Source organism: Bombina bombina, chromosome 9 (assembly GCF_027579735.1).
Source record: "Bombina bombina isolate aBomBom1 chromosome 9, aBomBom1.pri, whole genome shotgun sequence".
NCBI classification, from domain to species: domain Eukaryota; kingdom Metazoa; phylum Chordata; class Amphibia; order Anura; family Bombinatoridae; genus Bombina; species Bombina bombina.
The window spans coordinates 16729107-16756468 of record NC_069507.1 but is presented as its reverse complement, the minus strand read 5'-3'; the positions used below and the strand labels follow the sequence as shown (position 1 = coordinate 16756468).

Sequence of the window (27362 nt, the reverse complement as noted above, 5' to 3'; positions counted from 1 at the left end):
TTGATTGAATAATAAAAACTACAGTTAAACACCAAAAAACTCTAAGCCATCTCCGTGGAGATGTTGCCTGTACAACGGCAAAGAGAATGACTGGGGAAGGCGGAGCCTAGGAGGGATCATGTGACCAGCTTTGCTGGGCTCTTTGCCATTTCCTGTTGGGGAAGAGAATATCCCACAAGTAAGGATGACGCCGTGGACCGGACACACCTATGTTGGAGAAATTATCATTTTTCCTCCTTTCTCACAATTAGCGGTAACCCAAACTTTATTCCTGGTTTAAACTCGCAGACCTTTAGATCATGGGAACAGAAAGGCCTGGTGTTTTTAAATCAAATCATACACAGTAATAATCAGATTAAAACTTTTGAAGCCATCTTCCGAGAATATAATATTTCTAATAAATCTTTTTTTGCTTATCTTCAAATTAGGCACTTTATATCTCACAATATAGACATTATACAAGGGTCAGGGGGGCTTAGGCGAACTGGGGGACTACATTAGACTCTATCAAAAGGGCTGTCATTCGTCTTCCCCTTTATATAAAACATGTTTAACTAAATATGGTAAAGATTTTTAGATACACTTCAGGCTAAATGGATGAACTATTTCCCTGACCTCGAGGTTAGGGAGCTTAAAAATAGTATTAAATGGATTAGGAAAGCACCAATCTCCAATACATGGAAGGAATTGCACATTAAATTATTAAATAATGTTTAAATTACTCCCCAAAGATTAGCCAAGTGGAAAAAAGATGAGAATATATCATGTACCAGATGTAACTTTCTGCAAGCAGATATCATACACTGGTTTTGGTCATGTCCAAAAATAAAACCAATTTTGGAAGAAAATCTTTAGAGTCTCAAATTGTAATACAGCTAAAGGATATAATCTTCCTACATACACGATAATAGACAAGAAGTTAACCTTATTAATACTGTATTATGATAGGACGTAATTTAATCCTAAAGAACTGGAAGAGCAGAGAAGCCGCTTCCCTATCCATCTTTATAAAAACAATACATACCCAGTTTAACCTAATAACCCCGCAAGAGTTAGATATCTCTAATTTTATTTCAAAGTGGCTTAAAGTTATTCTCTTATTTCCTTTAACAACCCAATATATGTTACGCGCTACCTACATAGCTCTGAGGCTTTTCAGTATTTAGCATTAAGAGACATTTCCCCCCCAGCTTGGGCGTTTGGTTAAACCTCTGAGGTGTATGAGGAGGCAACATGAGACAACATTCTAAGACCTGAAATACGCCCCATAAAGGAAGGAAGGGGAAAGAAAGGAGGAAAAAACAGTTATTCCTTAAAGGAAGAGGGAGAGGAAGGGGGAAAGTGCCACTGATATTCCGATATATCTTTCTTGTTCTACTTTTGAGATTTCGGAAACTCGGGTGACCCTGACTGGATAGTAACTAAGTTTTACGGATATTAGTAACTAAGTTTTATGGATATTCCCTATAAAGGTAGAAGAAGAAGGGGAGGGTTCCACTAATGTGTTTTTTCCCTGTTTTTAGTTATAAAATGTGAAAACTCCAACAGTGTATACTTTAGGGCTTACTTGTTTGCCTCTGGTAAAAGAGAATATCCTAGAGCGATGCAATGATACCTATGTTATTTTATATGGCCTTGTATGGCTATTTATTTTTTAGGTTGTTTATTATGTTAGGCTAAAACTCTGTTAAGACTTACTTAATGGTATCTGTGTGTTTTGTTTGTGGTTGTTATGCCCTGCGTGGCTATTTACTTTTCATCTTGTATACCCTGATGGATTAATAAAATAAATTTGAAAAGACAGAGATTGTAGCAGGGTGAGGTATGTGACCAGCTCTGGCCAATCACAGATAATATAACTTCTGGGGATTTGTTTTACAGACAGAGATCAGAACACCCAGCACTCTACTCTTGTAACCAATGCTCAGTCCCGTCTAGTGGAGCTATATCCTTTAACTCTTGCTATTGCTAAGCAACCGTAAACCAGATAAAGATGATACGTTAATACCTTACAGGAGCAGAAAATATACCTAATTACATTTAGCAAGTTTATCAGTTTGGTGCAAAAGAAAACATTAAATTTCCTCATAAACTAATATGTTTATTCTACATTCTGTAAATGTTACTGTTTGCGCTGAAGAAGTAAACTAAAAAACAAAGTATAAAGAGGAAAACTGGCTATAGTAATAATTTATAAAGGTGCGGTCCCAAGACAGACCTACATGATCTACTGCGCCACATGAAGGTTTCAGACTGAGATAAAGCACACCAGACCTAGGAAGACACGACCTTTGATGGCCCTATTCCTGTGGGAACTTACAATCTAGAAGGACAGATTTGAGTCAAGTATAACTCAGAGGGGATTAGGGTTGCCACCTTGGCCATGTTTTCTGGGACACATATGAGTTGCAGGGTGTGCAGAGGGCAATTGTGCACCTAAACAGCACACAAATAGTGACCCTGGACAGCACTATTCATGTTCCTCCCGGCACACCCTGCAGCACGAGTCCAGGAAAACATGGCCGAGGTGGCAACCCTACTTGGGATGATGGGGAGATAGTCATGCCATTAAGTCAGAAACCGGAGTAGAGTTAGAGGGGGGATTAGAAGGAGCTCAGTTTTACACATCTTAATCTTTAGTCCGTGAGAGGCCACCCAGGAAGAAATGCTGGGTAAGCAGTCACTGACGTGAGAAAGGACAGAGGGAGAGAGAGCAGGGGTGGAAAGGTAGATCTGAGAGTCATCAGCATAGAGATGATATTTGAAGCCATAGCTGTTGATAAGTTTACCCAGTGAAGAAGTATAAATGGAGGAGTGTAGAGGACCCAAGACAGAGCCTGGGTACTATGTGGGCACAGAGCTTATATACTTGCAGGAACATGACGTCACATGTCACAACAGTGCACAGAGGATCATATAACATATGAACTGGATGATAGGTTTATAATGTAAAATTGGTCTGGTGTATTGATCTTGTGCGGACAAGACCACCTGGGTCATATAGGGGGACTTGCAATAAGTTATCTATTAGTGACTGATACACATGTATTTCTACAGAACATATGGCATTCCCAAAAGCAGCCCATCAAGTAGTCAGCTAACACGGTACATACTGATAGGTTGGTACCATAAAATAAAGTCATGTGACCTTCATACTCACCATCACAGTCAAAAAGGGCAAAGACGACATCACACACATGGTCTGACAGCTCCACTTTTGCCACCGTCCTGGCAACTTGCTGCATTGTAACTGGGGACAAAACAGCAGGGGACACAAGTCAGTACATGAATAATAGCCCATTTAAAGGAGTAAAAAATATGAGACCTGAACCCTCTCTAGTGTATGCTTCCTGCACTTAAACTCAGTACAGATGTCAGATCGATTGTAAATACATGAACGTAAAAAGACAGGAGGTGATATTCCCCTGATCTACGCTCGCTCACAAGTAAAAGAACTGCAGATGACTTGCTGCGTATTATGTAAAAGGTGTATGAGGCTGGCACTTTGTTAACCACATATAACAGTAACCTTAAAAGAAAGCTGGGAAAGGTGACAACAGAATTTAGTATTAAATATTGTAATCTTTCCCATATGAATGAGACCAAGTGAGTCTAGATAATGATACAAACTGGTACCCGATTCTGATTTATTTCATAGCCTGATGTCTCCAAGATGAACAAAATTATCTACACCAAAATCTAAAGGGTGCAGCACCTACCCTCTGGAACACTCTCCCTCGTGCAGCACCTACCCCCTGGAACACTCTCCCTCGTGCAGCACCTACCCTCTGGAGCACTCTCCCTCGTGCAGCACCTACCCTCTGGAACACTCTCCCTCGTGCAGCACCTACCCTCTGGAACACTCTCCCTCGTGCAGCACCTACCCTCTGGAACACTCTCCCTCGTGCAGCACCTACCCTCTGGAACACTCTCCCTCGTGCAGCACCTACCCTCTGGAACACTCTCCCTCGTGCAGCACCTACCCTCTGGAATACTCTCCCTCGTGCAGCACCTACCCTCTGGAACACTCTCCCTCGTGCAGCACCTACCCTCTGGAACACTCTCTCTCGTGCAGCACCTACCCTCTGGAACACTCTCCCTCGTGCAGCACCTACCCTCTGGAACACTCTCCCTCGTGCAGCACCTACCCTCTGGAACACTCTCCCTCGTGCAGCACCTACCCTCTGGAACACTCTCCCTCGTGCAGCACCTACCCTCTGGAACACTCTCCCTCGTGCGGTCAGGCTTTGCCCTAATCTTTCTTCCTTTAAATGCTCTCTAAAGACTTATGTTCAGAAAAGCCGACCACCCAACTCAATAATATTTCTCTTACCTAACAACATTTCCCTCATCTAACTCTGCATTAACATCTTAATCTTGCAGTCCTCACCTCCTGTTTCTCAACCTCCTGCCCTTCTAGATTGTAAATTCCCATGGGAATAGGGCCCTCGATTCCTCATGTATGTGTTTGTAAATGTTGTTCTGTCTCTTACAAGTTTTATATCATTGTTTTATTTAAATGAATTGTACCCATGGACAGCACTGCAGAATATGATGGCGCTACATAAATAAAGTATAATAATAATGTATAAATATCTATGGATCACTTGTGTATGAGAAGTCACACCAGCACGTATGGTTAAATGACAATAGAATACAGTAGAACTGCGTAATTAACAAATGCATAATTCAAAGACAATCATACAAAGACAATCATACAAAGACAATCATACAAAGACAATCATACAAAGACAATAATACAAAGACAATAATACAAAGACAATACAATAACACAGTCTGAATTTTAAATGAGCATTGTGACAGACCCTTCTGTCAGTACTGGAAGGGTTAACTCTGTTCAGCTTTGAGAAGCTATTTTCTAAAGACAGGTTTGCTGGCATCAGCTATAATTAAGTTTAAGTGATAAACATTCCCATTGTTCAATCACATCTAGAGAGCAGACGCCCCAGTGATAAGAAAAGCCAAGTGTGTCTTGTGTTTAGCTTGTTATCTGCCTAAGTAAAGTAATGTGATTCCATTGTGGCCTGTCAAAGGGCGTTGTCCCTCCATCTAATGTACAACATTCTTTCAACTCCCCATCTGGGGTCTGACCTGCATAAATACTGGGCATATGGCCCTTAATAAAGTTCACTTTGTTTTACCTTGAATGTGGAGCCTGGTCTCATGTTTGAGGGGGGGAACTGATTGGGGTTGTGAATTGCTGATTCCCTATTCAGGACATTGTTCATCTGGTGTTAACCCTTGGTATCCTGTTGGTACCGTAACAATTGGTGGCAAGCGACGGAATGAACCTTATCGCCCAGAAGAGCAACTACACAAGCCAGTAACCTCAGGAAGAGGGGGATTACTACAATACTGACTAAGATGGAGGGAGACAGAGCTACGTCTCCAGCAGCCATGGAGGAGACCCTATACCAGAGGGAAATGAGGACCAGGCTGGAATTTTTACCCCAACCTGTACCACGGGACATGCTATCCATGGTAATGGCAGATGTGCAGGAGTACGTGATGGCACACAGTCCGTGGAATGCATCTTCCCGAGCAGAATCCATTTCGGAAGCACTCAGCAACCCAGTAAGACCCAAAATACCATACCATGCCTTTAAAATGTTTTGTGAGGAGAAGGATGAGATCGATGGGTATTTACAGGATTTTGAGAGACTGTGCGAGTTACATGATTTGGAGCAGTCCATATGGGTGCCGGTGCTAGCAGGCAAGCTAGCCAGTAGGGCAGCGGAAGCGTATCACGCTGTACCTAGGGAGGTCAGCAAGGATTACGCTAAAGTGAAGAGAGTGATCTTGGAAAGATATGCCATTACCCCAGAGGCATACCGGCGCAAGTTTAGAGGCCTGCGCAAGCCAGAAAGAGATTCCCATGCAGAGTGGGCCCACAAGCTGGATCAAGCATCTCAGGGGTGGATACAGGCCAGCCAAGCTACCACCATGGAAGAATTGCGACAACTGATGCTGTTAGAGCAATTCTTTAACGGCTTGTCCCCAGAAGCCCAAGAATGGGTGAGAGATCGAAAACCCCTCACCTTAACCGAAGCAGCCAGATTAGTAGACCAGCATTTTGATGCCAGGAGGCACCATGGACTACTGCCTAAGACGTACGCTCGACCCACGGGACAACCCAGTCCTCTACAGCCTAACAACCCCACAGCGACACCTTTTCGCCCAGCCCCAGGGAATCCACCACCCCCCTCACGATACAACGGACGGGCGAATATACAATGCCACACCTGTAAGCAGTGGGGACATATGGCACGTGAGTGCACCCAAAATCGGAGCAGACAAGCTTGGAACCAGGTCAGAAAGAACCTGGCCCCAAGGGCGGCTGCTCACCATTACCAAATGGAGCCAGCCGCTCATGAGGTGTTGAGCACCCAAGCCGAGGAACCCCTGGGAATTCTGCATGAGGTGATGTTGGTCCAGGCCACAAACTACCCTCAGAGAGCCCGGTTCAATTCGCGGGGCTACTCACAACCTATTCGGTGCTTCGGATGTAAGCAACTAGGGCACAAAAGACCAGAGTGTCCCCTAAACGCAGCGAACCAAGCACAGTCCTGGAGAAGACCCGCCGGCGGAATCCCACGTAATCCTCAGCCTGCGGCCCGCTACGTAGAGGCGCCAGAATGCTGGGGCAGCCTACATGAAGCAGACCCCGTGCAAGCTGCCCACCGGAATAACCAGCAACTGGTTAAAGTGAATGGGAAGGAGGTCAGTGGTCTACGGGATACTGGTGCTACCATGACCTTGCTTCGAAAGAGCTTGGTGTCTGAGAAACAGCACACTGGAGACACTGTGGGCTGTGAGGGTAGCAGGGGGCACTGTGTTCCGTCTACCTGTTGCCAGGGTACATTTGGATTGGGGAGTGGGCGCTAGACCTGTGAATGTGGGGGTCAAGAAGGACTTACCTGCTGATGTTCTCCTTGGAAATAACTTGGCCCCCCTTGTTTCTGCCTATGCTCCCATGGGTCCCGCTGACGTTAACCCTGTGACTACCCGTGCCCAGATCCGTGCAGCAGAGACTGACCCACCTGCTGCTAAGCCCCAGGACGCTGAGCTCAGTAAATCTCTATCCGCTATTGATACGTGGAAGTCCCGTTACAATGCGCTGATGAAGGAGAAGAGTCACGTTAAATAATTACGTAACAGTGCTAGCGGGAGAGAAGAGGAGTGCAGAGGAAAAAACACGTTTAGAACGTGAATCTCTGCTAGACAAGCTGCACCGTCAGACTGCAGAAAACACCAGCTTGAGAGTGGAACATGAAACATTAAAGACAAACTTAGTGACACTGGAGGAAAAGCTGGCGCTGGCTCATAGTGAGGTGCAGCAACTCAAGGGCACCCTATGTCAGTATGAAGGGATTGTGGATACCTATAAAGAGCAGGTACAACAACCACGTAAAGAAGCCGATGACATTTTGAAGGACTGTTTAGCCCTAGTCGGGGCACTGAAGAGGTTGAACCCTTATTTATACGGACAGGGATTCTCTCTCGTAACGGGAATACAGATGGATTGTCCCGGCAAACTGACATGCCTACCACCTCCTAGTCCGGTCATCCCCAGGTTGACCCGCCAAAGGGTCAAGCCGGGTCTGCCGGAGTGTTCCACAAGGGGGGAGCTATGTGACAGACCCTTCTGTCAGTACTGGAAGGGTTAACTCTGTTCAGCTTTGAGAAGCTATTTTCTAAAGACAGGTTTACTGGCATAAGCTATAATTAAGTTTAAGTGATAAACATTCCCATTGTTCAATCACATCTAGAGAGCAGACGCCCCAGTGATAAGAAAAGCCAAGTGTGTCTTGTGTTTAACTTGTTATCTGCCTAAGTAAAGTAATGTGATTCTATTGTGGCCTGTCAAAGGGCGTTGTCCCTCCATCTAATGTACAAGATTCTTTCAACCCCCCATCTGGGGTCTGACCTGCATAAATACTGGGCATATGGCCCTTAATAAAGTTCACTTTGTTTTACCTTGAATGTGGAGCCTGGTCTCATGTTTGAGGGGGGAACTGATTGGGGTTGTGAATTGCTGATTCCCTATTCAGGACATTGTTCATCTGGTGTTAACCCTTGGTATCCTGTTGGTACCGTAACAAGCATTTTTTTTCTGAAAATTTTCCAGATTTATTTTAATTTGCATTTGCCCTGTATCATGTGACAGCTATCAGCCAATCACAGACTCATTTACGTATACACTGATCTCTGGCACATGCTCAGTAGTAGCTGGTGCCTCTGTGTTCATATAACTGAGTCATGTGACAGTCATCAGCCAATCACAGCAGGGTTGCCACCTCAGCCATGTTTTCCTGGACACATATGAGTTACACATGTTGCAGGGTGTGCAGGGGGGAGGAACATGAGAAGTGCTGTCCAGGATCACTATTTGTGTGCTGTCGAGGGGTGCAATTCATTTTCCCCTCTGCACACCCTGCAGCATGTGTAACTCCAAGTGTCCAGGAAAACATGTCAGAGGTGGCAACTGTAAATCACAGACTCATATGTATACACTGTGAAAACTTTCACATGACCAGTAGTGGCTGGGGCCTCAGTGTGCATATAACTATCATGTGACAGCCACCAGCCAATCACAGGCTCATATACATATACACTGTAACATCTTGCACATGCTCATTAGTAGCTGGTGCCTCTGTGTGCATATAACTATCATGTAACCAGTGTTTCCTCTAAGGCCAGTTTTGTATGTTAATTAGGTAAACGCAACCTGCAATTAGAAAACACTGCACAATGCAGACGGCAAGGTATGGTTTTCTAGGCTAGCCCGCCCGTTACTCTCTAGGCTAGCCTGCCCGTTACTCTCTAGGCTAGCCCGCCCTTTACTCTCTAGGCTAGCCCGCCCTTTACTCTCTAGGCTAGCCTGCCCGTTACTCTGTAGGCTAGCCCGCCCGCTACTCTCTAGGTGAGCCCACCCTTTACTCTCTAGGCTAGCCCACCCGTTACTCTCTAGGCTAGCCCGCCCTTTACTTTTTAGGCTAGCCCGCCCTTTACTCCCTAGGCTAGTCCGCTCTATACTCCCTAGGCTAGCCTGCCCTGTATTCCCTATGCTAGCCTGCCCTTCAATCCCTAGGCTAGCCTGCCCTTCAATCCCTAGGCTAGCCTGCCCTTCAATCCCTAGGCTAGCCTGCCCTTCAATCCCTAGGCTAGCCTGCCCTTCAATCCCTAGGCTAGCCCGCTCTTTACTTCCTAGGCTAGCCCGCTCTTTACTTCCTAGGCTAGCCCGCCCCTTTATTCCCTAGGCTAGCCCGCCCTTTACTCCCTAGCCTAGCCCGCCCCTTACTCCCTAGGCTAGCCCGCTCTTTATTCCCTAGGCTAGCCCGCCCTTTACTCACTAGGCTAGCCCACCCCTTTAGTCCCTAGGCTAGCCCGCCCCTTTATTCCCTAGGCTAGCCCGCCCTTTATTCCCTAGGCTAGCCCGCCCTTTATTCCCTAGGCTAGCCCGCCCCTTACTCCCTAGGCTAGCCCTCCCTTTATTCCCTAGGCTAGCCCGCCCCTTACTCCCTAGGCTAGCCCGCTCTTTATTCCCTAGGCTAGCCCGCCCTTTATTCCCTAGGCTAGCCCGCCCTTTATTCTCTAGGCTAGCCCGCCCCTTACTCCCTAGGCTAGCCCGCTCTTTATTCTCTAGGCTAGCCCGCCCTTTATTCCCGAGGCTAGCCCGCCCCTTACTCCCTAGGCTAGCCTGCCCTTTATTCCCTAGGCTAGCCCGCCTTTTACTCCCTAGGCTAGCCCGCCCTTTACTCTCTAGGCTAGCCCGCCCTTTACTCTCTAGGCTAGCCCGCCCTTTACTCTCTAGGCTAGCCCGCCCTTTACTCTCTAGGCTAGCCCGCCCTTTATTCCCTAGGCTAGCCCGCGTATATTTTTTTTCATTTTCTACAGATAAAAATTAAAATCCATCAAAAGCAAAAGGAACACACACTCTGCATGATGTTGACATTTGGAGAATACAAAACTTTCTATAAGGTTCATTAAAGATCAATTGCCTGCTGTATTCTGACATAGCTAACGGCAAATACATTTCTCACACCTCTGCTGATAAATACCCACAGCTACACTAACAACAGAGAATCCATTTTCCTAATTTCTTTAGGTCAGAAAACACAAAAACAGAAATAAAAAATTATCAGTTATCTTTTTTAGAGAATCTGTAAGTAGACATTTGCTATTTTGTTTCTAAATCTGACAATACATGTTACAGTGTAAACTAATACAGCAGTATAAGGTGTGTCTGTCAGCCAGTGAGCGCTGATACAGCTGTATGAGATGTCTGTCAGCCAGTGAGCACTAATACAGCTGTATGAGATGTGTCTGTCAGTCAGTGAGCACTAATACAGCTGTATGAGATGTGCCTGTCAGCCAGTGAGCACTAATACAGCTGTATGAGATGTGCCTGTCAGCCAGTGAGTACTAATACAGCTGTATGAGGTGTGTCTGTCAGCCAGTGAGCACTAATACAGCTGTATGAGGTGTGTCTGTCAGCCAGTGAGTACTAATACAGCTGTATGAGATGTGTCTGTCAGTCAGTGAGCGCTGATACAGCTGTATGAGGTGTGCCTGTCAGCCAGTGAGCGCTAATGCAGCTGTATGAGATGTGTCTGTCAGCCAGTGAGCACTAATACAGCTGTATGAGATGTGTCTGTCAGCCAGTGAGCACTAATACAGCTGTATGAGATGTGTCTGTCAGCCAGTGAGCGCTGGTACAGCTGTATGAGGTGTGCCTGTCAGCCAGTGAGCGCTAATGCAGCTGTATGAGATGTGCCTGTCAGTCAGTGAGCGCTAATGCAGCTGTACGAGATGTGTCTGTCAGCCAGTGAGCGCTAATGCAGCTGTACGAGATGTGTCTGTCAGCCAGTGAGCGCTAATACAGCTGTATGACGTGTGTCTGTCAGCCAGTGAACACTAATACAGCTGTATGAGATGTGCCTGTCAGTCAGTGAGCACTAATACAGCTGTATGAGATGTGTCTGTCAGCCAGTGAGCACTAATACAGCTGTATGAGATGTGTCTGTCAGCCAGTGAGCACTAATACAGCTGTATGAGATGTGCCTGTCAGCCAGTGAGCACTAATACAGCTGTATGAGATGTGCCTGTCAGTCAGTGAGCACTAATACAGCTGTATGAGATGTGTCTGTCAGCCAGTGAGCACTAATACAGCTGTATGAGATGTGTCTGTCAGCCAGTGAGCACTAATACAGCTGTATGAGGTGTGTCTGTCAGTCAAGGAGCACTAATACAGCTGTATGAGATGTGCCTGTCAGCCAGTGAGCACTAATACAGCTGTATGAGATGTGCCTGTCAGCCAGTGAGCACTAATACAGCTGTATGAGATGTGTCTGTCAGTCAGTGAGCACTAATACAGCTGTATGAGATGTGCCTGTCAGTCAGTGAGTACTAATACAGCTGTATGAGATGTGTCTGTCAGCCAGTGAGCACTAATACAGCTGTATGAGGTGTGCCTGTCAGTCAGTGAGCACTAATACAGCTGTATGAGATGTGTCTGTCAGCCAGTGAGCACTAATTCAGCTGTATGAGATGTGTCTGTCAGCCAGTGAGCGCTAATACAGGTGTATGAGATGTGCCTGTCAGCCAGTGAGCACTAATACAGCTGTATAAGATGTGTCTGCCAGCCAGTGAGCATTAATACAGCTGTATGAGATGTGCCTGTCAGCCAGTGAGCACTAATACAGCTGTATGAGATGTCTGTCAGTCAGTGAGCACTAATACAGCTGTGTGAGATGTGCCTGTCAGCCAGTGAGCACTAATACAGCTGTATGAGATGTCTGTCAGCCAGTGAGCGCTAATACAGCTGTATGAGATGTGCCTGTCAGCCAGTGAGCACTAATACAGCTGTATGAGGTGTGTCTGTCAGCCAGTGAGCACTAATACAGCTGTATGAGATGTGTCTGTCAGCCAGTGAGCACTGATACAGCTGTATGAGATGTGCCTGTCAGCCAGTGAGCACTAATACAGCTGTATGAGATGTCTGTCAGTCAGTGAGCACTAATACAGCTGTATGAGATGTCTGTCAGCCAGTGAGCACTAATACAGCTGTATGAGATGTGCCTGTCAGCCAGTGAGCACTAATACAGCTGTATGAGGTGTGCATGTCAGCCAGTGAGCACTAATACAGCTGTATGTGATGTGCCTGTCAGCCAGTGAGTACTAATACAGCTGTATGAGATGTGTCTGTAAGCCAGTGAGCACTAATACAGCTGTATGCGATGTGTCTGTCAGCCAGTGAGCACTAATACAGCTGTATGAGATGTGCCTGTCAGCCAGTGAGCACTAATACAGCTGTATGAGGTGTGTCTGTCAAACAGTGAGCACTAATACAGCTGTATGAGATGTGCCTGTCAGCCAGTGAGCACTAATACAGCTGTATAAGATGTGTCTGTCAGCCAGTGAGCACTAATACAGCTGTATGAGATGTGCCTGTCAGCCAGTGAGCACTAATACAGCTGTATGAGATGTGTCTGTCAGCCAGTGAGCACTAATACAGCTGTATGCAATGTGTCTGTCAGCCAGTGAGCACTAATACAGCTGTATGAGATGTGCCTGTCAGCCAGTGAGCACTAATACAGCTGTATGAGGTGTGTCTGTCAAACAGTGAACACTAATACAGCTGTATGAGATGTGCCTGTCAGCCAGTGAGCGCTGATACAGCTGTATGAGGTGTGTCTGTCAGCCAGTGAGCGCTGATACAGCTGTATGAGGTGTGCCTGTCAGCCAGTGAGCGCTGATACAGCTGTATGAGGTGTGCCTGTCAGCCAGTGAGAGGAAATACAGCTGTATGAGATGTGCCTGTCAGTCGGTGAGCGCTAATACAGCTGTATGTGATGTGCCTGTCAGCCAGTGAGCACTAATACAGCTGTATGAGATGTGCCTGTCAGCCAGTGAGCACTAATACAGCTGTATGAGATGTGTCTATCAGCCAGTGAGCACTAATACAGCTGTATGAGGTGTGCCTGTCAGCCAGTGAGCACTAATACAGCTGTATATGTGCCTGTCAGCCAGTGAGCACTAATACAGCTGTATAAGATGTGTCTGTCAGCCAGTGAGCACTAATACAGCTGTATGAGGTGTGCCTGTCAGCCAGTGAGCACTAATACAGCTGTATGAGGTGTGCCTGTCAGCCAGTGAGCACTAATACAGCTGTATGAGGTGTGCCTGTCAGTCAGTGAGCACTAATACAGCTGTATGAGATGTGTCTGTCAGCCAGTGAGCACTAATACAGCTGTATGAGATGTGCCTGTCAGCCAGTGAGCACTAATACAGCTGTATAAGATGTGCCTGTCAGCCAGTGAGCACTAATACAGCTGTATATGTGCCTGTCAGCCAGTGAGCACTAATACAGCTGTATAAGATGTGTCTGTCAGCCAGTGAGCACTAATACAGCTGTATGAGATGTGCCTGTCAGCCAGTGAGCACTAATACAGCTGTATGAGATGTGTCTGTCAGCCAGTGAGCACTAATACAGCTGTATGAGATGTGTCTGTCAGCCAGTGAGCACTAATACAGCTGTATGAGATGTGTCTGTCAGCCAGTGAGCACTAATACAGCTGTATAAGATGTGTCTGTCAGCCAGTGAGCACTAATACAGCTGTATAAGATGTGTCTGTCAGTCAGTGAGCACTAATACAGCTGTATGAGATGTGCCTGTCAGCCAGTGAGCACTAATACAGCTGTATGAGATGTGCCTGTCAGCCAGTGAGCACTAATACAGCAGTATGAGATGTGTCTGTCAGCCAGTGAGCACTAATACAGCTGTATGAGATGTGTCTGTCAGCCAGTGAGCGCTGATACAGCTGTATGAGGTGTGCCTGTCAGCCAGTGAGAGCATATACAGCTGTATGAGATGTGTCTGTCAGTCAGTGAGCACGAATACAGCTGTATGAGGTGTGCCTGTCAGTCAGTGAGCACGAATACAGCTGTATGAGGTGTGCCTGTCAGTCAGTGAGCACTAATACAGCTGTATGAGGTGTGTCTGTCAGCTAGTGAGCACTAATACAGCTGTATGAGGTGTGCCTGTCAACCCGTGAGCACTAATACAGCTGTATGAGATGTGCCTGTCAGTCAGTGAGCACTGATACAGCTGTATGAGATGTGTCTGTCAGTCAGTGAGCACTAATACAGCTGTATGAGATGTGTCTGTCAGCCAGTGAGTACTAATACAGCTGTATGAGATGTGCCTGTCAGCCAGTGAGCACTAATACAGCTGTATGAGGTGTGCCTGTCAGCCAGTGAGCGCTGATACAGCTGTATGAGGTGTGCCTGTCAGCCAGTGAGCGCTGATACAGCTGTATGAGGTGTGCCTGTCAGCCAGTGAGAGCATATACAGCTGTATGAGATGTGTCTGTCAGTCAGTGAGCACGAATACAGCTGTATGAGGTGTGCCTGTCAGTCAGTGAGCACGAATACAGCTGTATGAGGTGTGCCTGTCAGTCAGTGAGCACTAATACAGCTGTATGAGGTGTGTCTGTCAGCTAGTGAGCAGTAATACTGCTGTATGAGGTGTGCCTGTCAGCCAGTGAGCACTAATACAGCTGTATGAGGTGTGCCTGTCAGCCAGTGAGCACTAATACAGCTGTATGAGATGTGCCTGTCAGCCAGTGAGTGCTAATACAGCTGTATGAGGTGTGTCTGTCAGCCAGTGAGCACTAATACAGCTGTATGATATGTGCCTGTCAGCCAGTGAGCACTAATACAGCTGTATGAGGTGTGTCTGTCAGCCAGTGAGCACTAATACAGCTGTATGATATGTGCCTGTCAGCCAGTGAGCACTAATACAGCTGTATGAGATGTGTCTGTCAGTCAGTGAGCACTAATACAGCTGTATGAGATGTGTCTGTCAGTCAGTGAGCACTAATACAGCTGTATGAGGTGTGCCTGTGAGCCAGTGAGCACTAATACAGCTGTATGAGATGTGTCTGTCAGTCAGTGAGCAATAATACAGCTGTATGAGGTGTGCCTGTCAGTCAGTGAGCACTAATACAGCTGTATGAGATGTGTCTGTCAACCAGTGAGTGCTAATACAGCTGTATGAGATGTGTCTGTCAGCCAGTGAGCGCTAATACAGCTGTATGAGATGTGCCTGACAGCCAGTGAGCACTTATACAGCTGTATGAGGTGTGTGTCAGTCAGTCAGTGAGCACGAATACAGCTGTATGAGGTGTGCCTGTCAGCCAGTGAGCACTAATACAGCTGTATGAGGTGTGTCTGTCAGCCAGTGAACACTAATACAGCTGTATGAGATGTGCCTGTCAGCCAGTGAGCACTAATACAGCTGTATGAGATGTGTCTGTCAGTCAGTGAGCACTAATACAGCTGTATGAGATGTGTCTGTCAGTCAGTGAGCACTAATACAGCTGTATGAGGTGTGTCTGTCAGTCAGTAAACACTGATACAGCTGTATGAGATGTGTCTGTCAGCCAGTGAGCACTAATACAGCTGTATGAGATGTGTCTGTCAGCCAGTGAGCACTAATACAGCTGTATGAGATGTGTCTGTCAGTCAGTGAGCACTAATACAGCTGTATGAGATGTGTCTGTCAGCCAGTGAGCACTAATACAGCTGTATGAGATGTGCCTGTCAGTCAGTGAGCACTAATACAGCTGTATGAGATGTGTCTGTCAGCCAGTGAGCACTAATACAGCTGTATGAGATGTGCCTGTCAGCCAGTGAGCACTAATACAGCAGTATGAGATGTGTCTGTCAGCCAGTGAGCACTAATACAGCTGTATGAGATGTGTCTGTCAGCCAGTGAGCGCTGATACAGCTGTATGAGGTGTGCCTGTCAGCCAGTGAGAGCATATACAGCTGTATGAGATGTGTCTGTCAGTCAGTGAGCACGAATACAGCTGTATGAGGTGTGCCTGTCAGTCAGTGAGCACGAATACAGCTGTATGAGGTGTGCCTGTCAGTCAGTGAGCACTAATACAGCTGTATGAGGTGTGTCTGTCAGCTAGTGAGCACTAATACAGCTGTATGAGGTGTGCCTGTCAACCCGTGAGCACTAATACAGCTGTATGAGATGTGCCTGTCAGTCAGTGAGCACTGATACAGCTGTATGAGATGTGTCTGTCAGTCAGTGAGCACTAATACAGCTGTATGAGATGTGTCTGTCAGCCAGTGAGTACTAATACAGCTGTATGAGATGTGCCTGTCAGCCAGTGAGCACTAATACAGCTGTATGAGGTGTGCCTGTCAGCCAGTGAGCACTAATACAGCTGTATGAGATGTGTCTGTCAGTCAGTGAGCACTAATACAGCTGTATATGTGCCTGTCAGCCAGTGAGTACTAATACAGCTGTATGAAATGTGTCTGTCAGTCAGTGAGCACTAATACAGCTGTATGAGATGTGCCTGTCAGCCAGTGAGCACTAATACAGCTGTATGAGATGTGTCTGTCAGTCAGTGAGCACTAATACAGCTGTATGAGGTGTGCCTGTCAGCCAGTGAGCACTAATACAGCTGTATGAGATGTGTCTGTCAGCCAGTGAGCACTAATACAGCTGTATGAGATGTGTCTGTCAGCCAGTGAGCGCTGATACAGCTGTATGAGGTGTGTCTGTCAGCCAGTGAGCACTAATACAGCTGTATGAGATGTGTCTGTCAGCCAGTGAGCGCTGATACAGCTGTATCAGGTGGTCCTGTCAGCCAGTGAGCGCTGATACAGCTGTATGAGATGTGTCTGTCAGCCAGTGAGCGCTAATACAGCTGTATGAGGTGTGTCTGTCAGCCAGTGAGCGCTGATACAGCTGTATGAGGTGTGCCTGTCAGCCAGTGAGCGCTGATACAGCTGTATGAGGTGTGCCTGTCAGCCAGTGAGCGCTGATACAGCTGTATGAGGTGTGCCTGTCAGCCAGTGAGAGCATATACAGCTGTATGAGATGTGTCTGTCAGTCAGTGAGCACGAATACAGCTGTATGAGGTGTGCCTGTCAGTCAGTGAGCACGAATACAGCTGTATGAGGTGTGCCTGTCAGTCAGTGAGCACTAATACAGCTGTATGAGGTGTGTCTGTCAGCTAGTGAGCAGTAATACTGCTGTATGAGGTGTGCCTGTCAGCCAGTGAGCACTAATACAGCTGTATGAGGTGTGCCTGTCAGCCAGTGAGCACTAATACAGCTGTATGAGATGTGCCTGTCAGCCAGTGAGTGCTAATACAGCTGTATGAGGTGTGTCTGTCAGCCAGTGAGCACTAATACAGCTGTATGATATGTGCCTGTCAGCCAGTGAGCACTAATACAGCTGTATGATATGTGCCTGTGAGCCAGTGAGCACTAATACAGCTGTATGAGATGTGTCTGTCAGTCAGTGAGCAATAATACAGCTGTATGAGGTGTGCCTGTCAGTCAGTGAGCACTAATACAGCTGTATGAGATGTGTCTGTCAACCAGTGAGTGCTAAAACAGCTGTATGAGATGTGTCTGTCAGCCAGTGAGCACTAATACAGCTGTATGAGATGTGCCTGTCAGCCAGTGAGTACTAATACAGCTGTATGAGATGTGCCTGACAGCCAGTGAGCACTTATACAGCTGTATGAGGTGTGTGTCAGTCAGTCAGTGAGCACGAATACAGCTGTATGAGGTGTGCCTGTCAGCCAGTGAGCACTAATACAGCTGTATGAGGTGTGTCTGTCAGCCAGTGAGCGCTAAAACAGCTGTATGAGATGTGTCTGTCAGCCAGTGAGCACTAATACAGCTGTATGAGATGTGCCTGTCAGCCAGTGAGTACTAATACAGCTGTATGAGATGTGTCTGTCAGCCAGTGAGCACTAATACAGCTGTATGAGATGTGTCTGTCAGCCAGTGAGCACTAATACAGCTGTATGAGATGCGTCTGTCAGCCAGTAAGCACTAATACAGATGTATGAGATGTGCCTGTCAGCCAGTGAGCCCTAATACAGCTGTATGCGATGTGTCTGTCAGCCAGTGAGTGCTAATACAGCTTTATGAGATGTGCCTGGCAGCCAGTAAACGCTAATACAGCTGTATGAGATGTGCCTGTCAGCCAGTGAGCACTAATACAGCTGTATGAGATGTGTCTGTCAGCCAGTGAGCACTAATACAGCTGTATGAGATGTGTCTGTCAGACAGTGAGCACTAATACAGCTGTATGAGATGTGTCTGTCAGCCAGTGAGCACTAATACAGCTGTATGAGATGTGTCTGTCAGCCAGTGAGCACTAATACAGCTGTATGAGATGTGTCTGTTATCCAGTGAGCACTAATACAGCTGTATGAGGTGTGTCTGTCAGCCAGTGAGCACTAATACAGCTGTATGATATGTGCCTGTCAGCCAGTGAGCACTAATACAGCTGTATGATATGTGCCTGTGAGCCAGTGAGCACTAATACAGCTGTATGAGATGTGTCTGTCAGTCAGTGAGCAATAATACAGCTGTATGAGGTGTGCCTGTCAGTCAGTGAGCACTAATACAGCTGTATGAGATGTGTCTGTCAACCAGTGAGTGCTAATACAGCTGTATGAGATGTGTCTGTCAGCCAGTGAGCGCTAATACAGCTGTATGAGATGTGCCTGACAGCCAGTGAGCACTTATACAGCTGTATGAGGTGTGTGTCAGTCAGTCAGTGAGCACGAATACAGCTGTATGAGGTGTGCCTGTCAGCCAGTGAGCACTAATACAGCTGTATGAGGTGTGTCTGTCAGCCAGTGAGCGCTAAAACAGCTGTATGAGATGTGTCTGTCAGCCAGTGAGCACTAATACAGCTGTATGAGATGTGCCTGTCAGCCAGTGAGTACTAATACAGCTGTATGAGATGTGTCTGTCAGCCAGTGAGCACTAATACAGCTGTATGAGATGTGTCTGTCAGCCAGTGAGCACTAATACAGCTGTATGAGATGCGTCTGTCAGCCAGTAAGCACTAATACAGATGTATGAGATGTGCCTGTCAGCCAGTGAGCCCTAATACAGCTGTATGCGATGTGTCTGTCAGCCAGTGAGTGCTAATACAGCTTTATGAGATGTGCCTGGCAGCCAGTAAACGCTAATACAGCTGTATGAGATGTGCCTGTCAGCCAGTGAGCACTAATACAGCTGTATGAGATGTGTCTGTCAGCCAGTGAGCACTAATACAGCTGTATGAGATGTGTCTGTCAGCCAGTGAGCACTAATACAGCTGTATGAGATGTGTCTGTCAGCCAGTGAGCACTAATACAGCTGTATGAGATGTGTCTGTCAGCCAGTGAGCACTAATACAGCTGTATGAGATGTGTCTGTTATCCAGTGAGCACTAATACAGCTGTATGAGATGTGTCTGTCAGCCAGTGAGCACTAATACAGCTGTATGAGATGTGTCTGTCAGCCAGTGAGCACTAATACAGCTGTATGAGATGTGTCAGTCAGTGAGCACTAATACAGCTGTATGAGATGTGCCTGTCAGTCAGTGAGCACTAATACAGCTGTATGAGATGTGCCTGTCAGTCAGTGAGCACTAATACAGCTGTATGAGATGTGTCTGTCAGCCAGTGAGCAATAATACAGCTGTATAAGATGTGTCTGTCAGTCAGTGAGCACTAATACAGCTGTATGAGATGTGTCTGTCAGCCAGTGAGCACTAATACAGCTGTATGAGATGTGCCTGTCAGCCAGTGAGCAATAATACAGCTGTATAAGATGTGTCTGTCAGTCAGTGAGCACTAATACAGCTGTATAAGATGTGTCTGTCAGTCAGTGAGCACTAATACAGCTGTATGAGATGTGCCTGTCAGTCAGTGAGCACTAATACAGCTGTATGAGATGTGCCTGTCAGACAGTGAGCAATAATACAGCTGTATAAGATGTGTCTGTCAGTCAGTGAGCACTAATACAGCTGTATGAGATGTGCCTGTCAGTCAGTGAGCACTAATACAGCTGTATGAGATGTGTCTGTCAGCCAGTGAGCACTAATACAGCTGTATGAGATGTGCCTGTCAGCCAGTGAGCACTAATACAGCTGTATGAGATGTGTCTGTCAGCCAGTGAGCACTAATACAGCTGTATGAGATGTGCCTGTCAGCCAGTGAGCACTAATACAGCTGTATGAGATGTGTCTGTCAGCTAGTGAGCACTAATACAGCTGTATGAGATGTGTCTGTCAGCCAGTGAGCACTAATACAGCTGTATGAGATGTGTCTGTCAGCTAGTGAGCACTAATACAGCTGTATGAGATGTGCCTGTCAGTCAGTGAGCACTAATACAGCTGTATGAGATGTGCCTGTCAGCCAGTGAGCGCTGATACAGCTGTATGAGATGTCTGTCAGTCAGTGAGCACTAATACAGCTGTATGAGATGTGTCTGTCAGCCAGTGAGCACTAATACAGCTGTATGAGATGTGCCTGTCAGTCAGTGAGCACTAATACAGCTGTATGAGATGTGTCTGTCAGCCAGTGAGCACTAATACAGCTGTATGAGGTGTGCCTGTCAGCCAGTGAGCGCTAATACAGGTGTATGAGATGTGTCTGTCAGCCAGTGAGCACTAATACAGCTGTATGAGATGTGTCTGTCAGCCAGTGAGCACTAATACAGCTGTATGAGGTGTGCCTGTCAGCCAGTGAGCACTAATACTGCTGTATGAGTTGTGCCTGTCAGCCAGTGAGCACTAATACAGCTGTATGAGATGTGTCTGTCAGTCAGTGAGCACTAATACAGCTGTATAAGATGTGTCTGTCAGTGAGCACTAATACAGCTGTATGAGATGTGTCTGTCAGTCAGTGAGCACTAATACAGCTGTATGAGATGTGTCTGTCAGCCAGTGAGCACTAATACAGCTGTATGAGATGTGTCTGTCAGCCAGTGAGCACTAATACAGCTGTATGAGATGTGTCTATCAGCCAGTGAGCACTAATACAGCTGTATGAGATGTGCCTGTCAGCCAGTGAGCACTAATACAGCAGTATGAGATGTGCCTGTCAGTCAGTGAGCACTAATACAGCTGTATGAGATGTGTCTGTCAGTCAGTGAGCACTAATACAGCTGTATGAGATGTGCATGTCAGTCAGTGAGCACTAATACAGCTGTATGAGATGTGTCTGTCAGCCAGTGAGCATTAATACAGCCGCATGAGGTGTGTCTGTCAGCCAGTGAGCACTAATACAGCTGTATGAGATGTGTCTGTCAGTCAGTGAGCACTAATACAGCTGTATGAGATGTGTCTGTCAGCCAATGAGCACTAATACAGCTGTATGAGATGTGCCTGTCAGCCAGTGAGTACTAATACAGCTGTATGAGATGTGCCTGTCAGCCAGTGAGCACTAATACAGCTGTATGAGATGTGTCTGTCAGCCAGTGAGCGCTAATACAGCTGTATGAGGTGTGTCTGTCAGCCAGTGAGCACTAATACAGCTGTATAAGATGTGTCTGTCAGTCAGTGAGCACTAATACAGCTGTATGAGATGTGTCTGTCAGCCAGTGAGCACTAATACAGCTGTATGAGATGTGCCTGTCAGCCAGTAAATACTAATACAGATGTATGAGATGTGCCTGTCAGTCAGTGAGCACTAATACAACTGTATGAGATGTGTCTGTCAACCAGTGAGCACTAATACAGCTGTATGAGATGTGCCTGTCAGCCAGTGAGCCCTAATACAGCTTTATGAGATGTGCCTGTCAGCCAGTGAGCACTAATACAGCTGTATGAGATGTGTCTGTCAGTCAGTGAGCGCTAATACAGCTGTGTGAGATGTGTCTGTCAGCCAGTGAGCACTAATACAGCTGTATGAGATGTGCCTGTCAGTTAGTGAGCACTAATACAGCTGTATGAGATGTGTCTGTCAGCCAGTGAGCACTAATACAGCTGTATGAGATGTGCCTGTCAGTTAGTGAGCACTAATACAGCTGTATGAGATGTGTCTGTCAGCCAGTGAGCACTAATACAGCTGTATGAGATGTGCCTGTCAGTCAGTGAGCACTAATACAGCTGTATGAGATGTGTCTGTCAGCCAGTGAGCACTAATACAGCTGTATGAGATGTGCCTGTCAGCCAGTGAGCACTAATTCAGCTGTATGAGATGTGTCTGTCAGACAGTGAGCACTAATACAGCTGTATGAGATGTGTCTGTCAGACAGTGAGCACTAATTCAGCTGTATGAGATGTGTCTGTCAGACAGTGAGCACTAATTCAGCTGTATGAGATGTGTCTGTCAGTCAGTGAGCACTAATACAGCTGTATGAGGTGTTCCTGTCAGCCAGTAAACGCTAATACAGCTGTATGAGATGTGTCTGTCAGCCAGTGAGCAGTAATACAGCTGTATGATATGTGCCTGTCAGCCAGTGAGCACTAATAAGCTGTATGCGATGTGTCTGTCAGCCAGTGAGCGCTAATACAGCTTTATGAGATGTGCCTGTCAGCCAGTGAGCACTAATACAGCTGTATGAGATGTGCCTGTCAGCCAGTGAGCACTAATACAGCTGTATGAGGTGTGCCTGTCAGTCAGTGAGCACTAATACAGCTGTATGAGGTGTGCCTGTCAGTCAGTGAGCACTAATACAGCTGTATGAGATGTGCCTGTCAGCCAGTGATCACTAATACAGCTGTATGAGATGTGTGTCAGCCAGTGAGCACTAATATAGCTGTATGAGATTTGCCTGTCAGCCAGTGATCACTAATACAGCTGTATGAGATGTGCCTGTCAGCCAGTGAGCACTAATACAGCTGTATGAGGTGTTCCTGTCAGCCAGTTAGCACTAATACAGCTGTATGAGATGTGCCTGTCAGTCAGTGAGCACTAATACAGCTGTATGAGATGTGCCTGTCAGCCAGTGAGCACTAATACAGCTGTATGAGATGTGTCTGTCAGTCAGTGAGCACTAATACAGCTGTATGAGATGTGTCTGTCAGTCAGTGAGCACTAATACAGCTGTATGAGATGTGTCTTTCAGCCAGTGAGCACTAATACTGCTGTATGAGGTGTGTCTGTCAGTCAGTGAACACTAATACAGCTGTATGAGATGTGCCTGTCAGCCAGTGAGCACTAATACAGTGAGCTCTCTGAAAAAGATCAAATACATAGCAGATGCAGTTAACCCCACGGCTACCAAAAAGTCTAAAACTGCAGTCCCCTCTGCTGCTGGGTTAACTTAACTGCATCTACAATGTATTTTATATCAGCAAGGCACAGCATTTCTGAAAGGAGCAGCCCCCCACCCCTTTTGCTAGTATGCCTGTATTGGATTCCTGGACAGGAACAGGGCTCATTTGCAGTCAAATTAAAATGTTTTAAAAAAGAAGAAAACATAATTTATGCTTACCTGATAAATTTATTTCTCTTGTAGTGTAGTCAGTCCACGGGTCATCCATTACTTATGGGATTATATCTCTTCCCCAACAGGAAGTTGCAAGAGGATCACCCAAGCAGAGCTGCTATATAGCTCGCTCCTCCCCTCACATGTCATATCCAGTCATTCGACCGAAACAAGACGAGAAAGGAGAAACCATAGGGTGCAGTGGTGACTGGAGTTTAAATAAAATTTAGATCTGCCTTAAAAGACAGGGCGGGCCGTGGACTGACTACACTACAAGAGAAATAAATTTATCAGGTAAGCATAAATTATGTTTTCTCTTGTTAAGTGCAGTCAGTCCACGGGTCATCCATTACTTATGGGATACCAATACCAAAGCTAAAGTACACGGATGAAGGGAGGGACAAGGCAGGAACTTTAAACGGAGGGAACCACTGCCTGAAGTACCTTTCTCCCAAAAATAGCCTCCGAAGAAGCAAAAGTATCAAATTTGTAAAATTTTGAAAAGGTGTGAAGCGAAGACCAAGTCGCAGCCTTGCAAATCTGTTCAACAGAAGCCTCATTTTTAAAGGCCCAGGTGGAAGCCACAGCTCTAGTAGAATGAGCTGTAATTCTTTCAGGAGGCTGCTGTCCAGCAGTCTCATAGGCTAAACGTATTATGCTACGAAGCCAAAAGGAGAGAGAGGTAGCCGAAGCCTTTTGACCTCTCCTCTGTCCAGAGTAAACGACAAACAGGGAAGAAGTTTGACGAAAATCTTTAGTTGCCTGCAAATATAACTTCAGGGCACGGACTACGTCCAGATTATGCAAAAGTCGTTCCTTCTTTGAAGAAGGGTTAGAACACAATGATGGAACAACAATCTCCTGATTGATATTCCTGTTAGAAACTACCTTAGGTAAGAACCCAGGTTTAGTACGCAGAACTACCTTGTCTGAATGAAAAATCAGATAAGGAGAATCACAATGTAAGGCAGATAACTCAGAGACTCTTTGAGCCGAGGAAATAGCCATCAAAAACAGAACTTTCCAAGATAACAGCTTGATATCAATGGAATGAAGGGGTTCAAATGGAACGCCTTGCAGAACGTTAAGAACTAAGTTTAAGCTCTACGGCGGAGCAACAGTCTTAAACACAGGCTTAATCCTAGCCAAAGCCTGACAAAAAGCCTGAACGTCTGGAATTTCTGCCAGACGCTTGTGTAGAAGAATAGACAGAGCAGAAATCTGTCCCTTTAACGAACTAGCGGATAAGCCCTTTTCTAAACCCTCTTGTAGAAAAGACAATATCCTAGGAATCCTAACCTTACTCCATGAGTAACTCTTGGATTCGCTCCAATATAAATATTTACGCCATATCTTATGGTAAATTCTTCTGGTAACAGGTTTTCTAGCCTGTATTAAGGTATCAATAACCGACTCAGAGAAGCCACGCTTTGATAGAATCAAGCGTTCAATCTCCATGCAGTCAGCCTCAGAGAAATTAGATTTGGATGGTTGAAAGGACCCTGAATTAGAAGGTCCTGCCTCAGAGGCAGAGACCATGGTGGACAGGACGACATGTCCACTAGGTCTGCATACCAGGTCCTGCGTGGCCACGCAGGCGCTATCAGAATCACCGATGCTCTCTCCTGTTTGATCTTGGCAATCAGTCGAGGAAGCATCGGAAATGGTGGAAACACATAAGCCATGTTGAAGACCCAAGGGGCTGTCAGAGCATCTATCAGCACCGCTCCCGGGTCCCTGGACCTGGATCCGTAACAACGATGAATCAGTTGAGCGAAGACCTGCGGATGAAGTTCCCACTCCCCCGGATGAAAAGTCTGGCGACTTAGAAAATCCGCCTCCCAGTTCTCCACACCTGGGATGTAGATCGCTGACAGGTGGCAAGAGTGAGACTCTGCCCAGCGAATTATCTTTGAGACTTCCAACATCGCTAGGGAACTCCTGGTTCCCCCTTGATGATTGATGTAAGCCACAGTCGTGATATTGTCCGACTGAAATCTGATGAACCTCAGAGTTGCTAACTGAGGCCAAGCTAGAAGGGCATTGAATATTGCTCTTAACTCCAGAATATTTATTGGGAGGAGTTTCTCCTCCTGAGTCCATGATCCCTGAGCCTTCAGGGAATTCCAGACTGCGCCCCAACCTAGAAGGCTGGTGTTGTTACAATCGTCCAATCTGGCCTGCGAAAGGTCATCCCCTTGGACAGGTGGGGCAGAGAAAGCCACCATAGAAGAGAATCTCTGGTCTCTTGATCCAGATTTAGTAGAGGGGACAAATCTGAGTAATCCCCATTCCACTGACTTAGCATGCACAATTGCAGCGGTCTGAGATGCAGACGCGCAAATGGTACTATGTCCATTGCCGCTACCATTAAGCTGATTACTTCCATGCACTGAGCTACTGACGGGTGTGGAATGGAATGAAGGGCACAGCAAGCATTTAGAAGTTTTGATAACCTGGCCTCCGTCAGGTAAATTTTCATCTCTACAGAATCTATAAGAGTCCCTAGGAAGGGAACCCTTGTGAGTGGTAATAGAGAACTCTTTTCCACGTTCACCTTCCACCCATGCGACCTCAGAAATGCCAGAACTATCTCTGTATGAGACTTGGCAGTTTAAAAACTTGACGCTTGTATCAGAATGTCGTCTAGGTACGGAGCCACCGCTATGCCTCGCGGTCTTAGTACCGCCAGAAGTGAGCCCAGAACCTTTGTAAAGATTCTTGGAGCCGTAGCTAACCCGAAGGGAAGAGCTACAAACTGGTAATGCCTGTCTAGGAAGGCAAATCTTAGGTACCGATAATGATCCTTGTGAATCGGTATGTGAAGGTAGGCATCCTTTAAGTCCACAGTGGTCATGTACTGACCCTCTTGGATCATGGGTAGGATGGTTCGAATAGTTTCCATTTTGAATGATGGAACTCTTAGGAATTTGTTTAGGATTTTTAAGTCCAAGATTGGTCTGAAGGTTCCCTCTTTCTTGGGAACCACAAACAGATTTGAATAGAATCCTTGCCCGTGTTCCGTCCGCGGAACTGGGTGGATCACCCCCATTAGTAAGAGGTCTTGTACACAGCGTAGAAACGCCTTTTTCTTTATTTGGTTTGCTGATAACCTTGAAAGATGAAATCTCCCTTGTGGAGGAGAAGCTTTGAAGTCCAGAAGATATCCCTGAGATATGATCTCCAACGCCCAGGGATCCTGGACATCTCTTGCCCAAGCCTGGGCGAAGAGAGAAAGTCTGCCCCCCACTAGATCCGTTTCCGGATAGGGGGCCCTCTCTTCATGCTGTCTTAGGGGCAGCAGCAGGTTTTCTGGCCTGCTTGCCCTTGTTCCAGGACTGGTTAGTTTTCCAGCCCTGTCTGTAACGAGCAACAGCTCCTTCCTGTTTTGGAGCGGAGGAAGTTGATGCTGCTCCTGCCTTGAGGTTACGAAAGGCACGAAAATTAGACTGTTTGGCCTTTGATTTGGCCCTGTCCTGAGGCAGAGCATGGCCCTTACCTCCCGTAATGTCAGCGATAATTTCTTTCAAGCCGGGCCCGAATAAGGTCTGCCCTTTGAAAGGAATATTAAGCAATTTAGATTTAGAAGTCACGTCAGCTGACCAGGATTTAAGCCATAGCGCTCTGCAGGCTTGGATGGCGAATCCGGAGTTCTTAGCCGTAAGTTTGGTTAAATGTACGACGGCATCAGAAACAAATGCGTTAGCTAGCTTAAGTGCTCTAAGCTTGTTCATAATTTCATCCAATGGAGCTGTGCGAATGGCCTCTTCCAGAGACTCAAACCAGAATGCCGCCGCAGCAGTGACAGGCGCAATGCATGCAAGGGGCTGTAAGATAAAACCTTGTTGAACAAACATTTTCTTAAGGTAACCTTCTAATTTTTTATCCATTGGATCTGAAAAGGCACAACTATCCTCCACCGGGATAGTGGTACGCTTAGCTAAAGTAGAAACTGCTCCCTCCACCTTAGGGACCGTCTGCCATAAGTCTTGTGTGGTGGCGTCTATAGGAAACATTTTCCTAAATATGGGAGGAGGGGAAAAAGGCACACCGGGTCTATCCCACTCCTTGCTAATAATCTC

The 27362-nt window shown here is 46.4% G+C and overlaps 1 protein-coding gene across 3 annotated transcripts in view; it reads right to left on the bottom strand.

Moving 5' to 3' along the window:
- The window catches only part of MICU1 (mitochondrial calcium uptake 1), a 381583-nt gene that overhangs the window by 7094 nt on the left and 347127 nt on the right, over positions 1-27362 (bottom strand). For all 3 annotated transcript variants that reach the window (XM_053691920.1, XM_053691919.1, XM_053691921.1), the window contains one exon: positions 3161-3250. In XM_053691920.1, the coding sequence (XP_053547895.1) occupies positions 3161-3250 (90 nt within the window). The remainder of the gene's footprint in view (positions 1-3160; positions 3251-27362) is intronic.